The 5,298-nt window shown below is 52.8% G+C and overlaps 1 protein-coding gene across 3 annotated transcripts; it reads right to left on the bottom strand.

The window, feature by feature from the left end:
• Window positions 1-102: 102 nt before the first annotated feature.
• Window positions 103-5,047, bottom strand: ZNF575 (zinc finger protein 575). Of its 3 annotated transcripts, none has more exons than XM_012761243.3 (5): window positions 4,851-5,047; window positions 4,524-4,624; window positions 3,953-4,051; window positions 2,794-3,448; window positions 103-372 (listed from the first exon to the last, which is right to left on the bottom strand). In XM_012761243.3, the coding sequence occupies exons 3-5, from the start codon at window positions 4,032-4,034 to the stop codon at window positions 363-365; spliced, it is 747 nt and encodes a 248-aa protein (XP_012616697.2). In that variant the 5' UTR covers window positions 4,035-4,051; window positions 4,524-4,624; window positions 4,851-5,047; the 3' UTR covers window positions 103-362. The 3 variants fall into 3 exon arrangements, with proteins under 3 accessions (XP_012616697.2, XP_012616700.2, XP_012616698.2); XM_012761246.3 differs by having other exon boundaries at window positions 4,524-4,602; XM_012761244.3 differs by having other exon boundaries at window positions 4,530-4,624; window positions 4,851-5,046.
• Between the last annotated feature and the right edge of the window lie 251 nt (window positions 5,048-5,298).

Raw genomic sequence — 5,298 nt, 5'->3', positions numbered from 1 at the left:
CTCGTTCCTTTGTTTATTCACACTCGTGCTGATAACTCACCGCTGATAACTCACCGTATGAGTTTCCTGTTACTGCTGCAACAAATCACCACAAAGTCAGTGGCTTAAAACAACAGGCATTTATTATCCTACAGGTCTGGCTGGCTGAGGTCCAAAATGGGTGTCACTGGGCTAAAAATCAAGGTAGGCAAGGCTGCGTTCCTTCCGGAAGCTCTAGGGAAGAGTCTGCGTTCTTTTCTTTTTCAGCTTCTCGATGGCTGCTCGTGTTCCATTCCCCTTCCATGTTCAAAGACAGTGATGACCACTTGAGTCTCACATCACATCACTTGACACTGTGACTCTTCTGTCTCAGTCTTCCACATTTAAAGATCCCTGTGATTACAGTGAGCCCACCTAGATCACTGGGATAATCTCCCTGTTTTGTTTTGTTTTGTTTTGTTTTGTTTTGTTTTGTTTTGTTTTTTGAGACAGAGTCTCACTCTCTAGCCCAGGCAACTTTCCGATCTCAGCTCCAACATTACCACCTTAAGAAGGCCTTTCCTGACCTCCTCTGTATAATAGGATATATTCTTACAATACTGTATCTCCTCCATCTTAGTCATATTTTACATTTCTTTATGGTCACATTTGCCTGTCTTTTCATCTGTGATTTATACTTTTTTTTGGTCTCTTAGGATACTCTTCTCTTCTGAGGTTACTAAGACCATTCTCCTTTATTTTCATCTAAATGTTTTAGGCCGGGCGTTGTGGCTCACGCCTGTAATCCTAGCACTCTGAGAGGCCTAGGCGGGAGGATCACTAAAGGTCAGGAGTTCAAGACCAACCTGAGCAAGAGTGAGACCCTGTCTCTACTAAAAATAGAAAGAAATGAATTGGCCAACTAAAAATATATAGAAAAAATTAGCCAGGCAAGGTGGCCACTTGCCTGTAGTCCCATCTACTCAGGAGGCTGAGGCAGAAGGATTGCTTGAGCCCAGGAGATTGAGGTTGCTGTGAACTAGGTTGATGCCACGGCACTCTAGCCCAGGCAACAGAGTGAGTTCTGTTTCAAATAACTAACTAACTAACTAACTAACTAACTAAATAAATAAATAAATAAATGTTTTAGAGTTTTACTCTTCAAATTTATTTACTTATTTATTTACTATTTTTTTTTAGATGGGGTCTTGCTCTGTTGCTCAGGCTGGAGTGCAGTGGTGCGATCATACATAGTTCACTGCAGTCTTCTTCTTTTTTTTTTTTTTTTTTTGATACAGAGTCTGGCTTTGTTGCCCAGGCTAGAGTGAGTGCCCTGGCATCAGCGTAGCTCACAGCAACCTCAAACTTCCTGGGCTCAAGTGATCCTACTGCCTCAGCCTCCCGAGTAGCTGGGACTACAGGCATGCGCCACCATGCCTGGCTAATTTTTTCTATATGTATTAGTTGGCCAATTAATTTCTTTCTATTGATAGTAGAGACAGGCTCTCACTCTTGCTCAGGCTGGTTTCAGACTCCTGAGCTTGAGCAATCCTCCCGCCTCAGCCTCCCAGAGTTTTTTTTTTTTTTTTTTTTTTTTAGATAGAGTCTCACTCTGTTGCCCAGGCTAGAGTGCTGTGGCGTCAGCCTAGCTCACAGCAACCTCAAATTCCTGGGTTCAAGTGCTCCTTCTGCCTCAGCCTCCCAAGTAGCTGGGACTACAGGCATGCACCACCATGCCCAGCTAATTCTTTCTATATATTTATAGTTGGCCAATTAATTTCTTCCTATTTTTAGTAGAGATGGGGTCTTGCTCTTGCTCAGACTGGTTTTGAACTCCTGACCTTGAGCAATCTGCCCACCACGGCCTCCCAAAGTGCTAGGATTACAGGTGTCAGCCACTTTACCCGGCCTACCACCTAGTTTTTGTAAATAAAGTTTTATTGGCACACTCATTTACGTATTATAATGTCTGTGGCTGCTTTTCTGCCTCAGTGGCAGAGCTGAGTAACTGCAGCAGACACTGTACACTGCAAAACCGAAAAATATATAGTCATGCCCCTTGACTTACAGTGGGGTTACATACTGATAAACCCATCATAAAGTTGAAAAATTGTAAGGCAAACCATTGTAAGTTGGGGACCGTCTCTATTATTTTGCCTTTGTTCTTGCTTTTATCACCTAGTGTGTCTTGCGAATCTTTCCACATCAGTACATACAGAGTGCTTTTTTCCTACAGCTACATATTCCATTTCATGGCTACGTTACAATTCATGAATTAGTCCCTTATTAATGGACACTTCAATTGTTTCCAATCTTTGGCTGCAACCTTTACACTGCAGTGAACATCCTTACCTTTATGCCTTTTCACATGTGAGTTTATGGAATAAATTCCTACAAGTGGAATGGTTGAAACAAGCATGTGTATATTTAAACTTTTTAGATAAAGTCATATGGCCAACATGGAGACACCAATTTAAACTTTCAACAACAATAAAGAGAGGGCCTGTTTGCCCACAATCCTCACCAACCCAGGATGGTAGCAGACCTTTGCCATATAAGTGGGTGGGGAGAACCAGAGCTAGCACTGTCAAACCGCTGCTCCGGATCTATCATTTGGGACCCAGTACTAAAACTCTGTGGTTGACACCTTCCCCTCCCTGTGGCAGGTGAGCAAAGAGTTCCTTGGTCTTCTAAATTTGAGCCCAGTATAAATGTCCAGTTTCTCCTGGCAGCTGTCTGGAACAGGCAAGCTCATGTAGCCAGGCTCAGAAATCCCACCTGTATTGACCAAGGCTGGTGACCTAAGGGGGCTAGTGAGCCAACGGGACAGCTCACCCTCTCTCCCCCTGGCCCTCCGCCTGGTGGTGGCTGCGTTGATGCAGGAGCAGGAGGCGTCTCTGGCCAAAGGCCTGGTCGCAGCTGGAGCATTGGTGCCGGGCTGTGGCCTGGCTGCCGGGAGCTGTGGGTGGGTCGTGACAGAGGCGATGGGCGGCCAGCTTGGAGGGAAATGAGAAAGCCTTGGGGCAGTGTGGGCAAGGGTAGGGGCGGGCGTCCGTGGCGTGGTGCGTGTGGCGGTGGGCCGCCAGCTTAGAAGGGTAGCAGAAGGACTTGGGGCAGTCAGGGCACGGGTAGGGACGGGTGGGCGCGTGGGTCCAGAGGTGAGCCGCCAGCTTGGAGCGGTGGCCAAAGGCCTTCGGGCAGTGTGGGCACGAGTGTGGGCGGGCACCGCTGTGCGTGAGGCGGTGGGCTGCCAGCTTGGAGGGGTAGGAGAAGGCCTTGGGGCAGTCGGGGCACGGGTGGGGTCGGGCGCCGCCGTGTGCTAGCCGATGCGTGGCCAGCTTGGACGGGTACGAGAAGGCCTTGTCACAGTCGGGGCAGCGGTGCGGGCGCTGGGGCGGGGGCCGCCGGCGGGGCCGGGAGGGCGCACCCCCTGACGCGATGGGCCCTGGAGCCGACTGGCTGGGCTTCTGCGGTGGGCCCTGGTGGGGAACTGGGGAACAGGAGGGCTGGTGGGCTCCAGGAAGCAGCCAATGCCTGGGCCTAGGCCAGGCTCTGCCACCACCTTGATATTCAATGGGGCCCTCAAAATGTACCTGGACACCTCAAGTGTCATAACTGAGATTCCCCAAATGGCGTGTTTCTGCTCCGCCTCCCCCCATGCTTCACCCTGAGGGGCTCCTTCCTGGATCCCGAAAGCTACTAAGGCTTCCTCAAAGCTAAGGTATCCATTTCTAGTATATTCCCAGCAATCACCTTGAAATCCTACCTTATCCCCCTGTCTCTTCTGTAATTTCTTGAGCCCCAGCAAATGATCCCTGAGGGTCCCCCAAAACCAAATGGGAGCATTCCCCAGAACGTCGAATTTTAGGTCTCCCAAATAAATGTTTATCACGCAGGGCCCTCAAACTTTCACCCTGAGATTCCCCCAAAGTGTGATTCTCTTAGCCCCTGTTCCTGGAGAATGCTCCCTACTCGCAGGCGGGGCCCCTCTCACCTCCTCCTTTGGTCACCGGTTCCTTGCCCTTGGAACTAGGATCGGTGGTCCTGGCCGCGGGCTCCGCGCCCCTCTCCAGCATCTTGCTGGCACAGGAACCTAGGGGGAGGGAATGGGGAGGCGGATGACGCGGTTGTTACCAGGCTGGTGGGGAGAGGTATGCAGGGCCTGAAATCTGGGGTCAGTCTGTTTAGGGGCGGGATCCGCGTACGTCTGGGATCCTAAGAGCAGGCGGAGCCAAAGAACACGCTGCACAGAGCTAAGCGAATCTAAACCCAGGGTTGGAGTCTTTGAGCAGGGTAGGCGGGGCCGCTACCACTCAAACTCCGCGGCCGTCCAGAGCGCTCAGCGGGCGGGGCCTATCTCCGGAGTGGGCGTGGCCTTCCCAAGACCCTCCCGGCCGTGGTACCTAACCCAGAGTGGGTGGAGCTATGCAAATAGAACAAAAGTCGGTTGCTCCGCAACTCAGCCCCAGGGGCGGGGCCTTCACGCAGAGTGGGCGCGTTTTTGCCACTGTCCCAGGGGAGGGGCCCGTGAGCACAGTGGGCGGGATTTCACGTCGAAGAGGTACCTTTACCCGGATTTTTGGCTTGGTCTCAGTCCACTGCGTCCTTCTCGCCGCTAAATTTCATCCCAGCGTGGAGTTGGGGCTGTGGAGGACAGAGAGGAGACCTGGAGGGAGACATGCAAAGAACGTGGCGTGTGTTGTGATCTGGAGACCCCCTAATGGATTTTTCCCCAAGCGTCTTCGACTCAATGCACCCTCGGAGTCATGGCATTCGGGCACCAATGCACATTCCCTCCCCGACCTAGGCGTGCGGACCTTAAACGATCCTCCTCCAGGAGATCCTAGCATGCAGCTCCCAATCCAGTCCGCACCCGAACCCCTGCCCCTCACCTGCAGGACGGCTCCTCCCCGGGGGCGGGGCTCCGGGCCCCTCCCGCCGCGGTCGCAGCCGCGGCCACCGCTACCGCCGCCGCTGAGCTGTCCTCGGACCCGGCAGAGCTGCACCGCCCGGCGCGCGCCCGGCGGCGGAGGAGGGGAGGGCAAGGAGCGCGCGCGAGCTGCTCGGCCCAGCCTCATTTCCATCCTTTCCTCCCACGCCGGGCCGGAGGGGGCGTCAGTACGCATGCTCAGTCGCAGCGAGCCAGGGCTGCGGAAGGGGAAGATAGAAACCAAGGAGGCGCTGGGTGCTACAGGCTGGGAAGTTAACGAGCGAGCGCGAAGCTACCAGCCTAAGGACCGTTGCAAAGTGCACAGTCGGTTTCGGGGCCTATGGTGGCTGGCTGGTGTCAAGCACGTGCAAGATTAACACGGACAAACTGCGTTCAGAGATCAGTGAGAC

Source organism: Microcebus murinus, chromosome 16 (genome assembly GCF_040939455.1).
Source record: "Microcebus murinus isolate Inina chromosome 16, M.murinus_Inina_mat1.0, whole genome shotgun sequence".
NCBI classification, from domain to species: domain Eukaryota; kingdom Metazoa; phylum Chordata; class Mammalia; order Primates; family Cheirogaleidae; genus Microcebus; species Microcebus murinus.
Note: the sequence above shows the minus strand (reverse complement) of the source record. Positions and strands in the feature narration are given on the sequence as shown.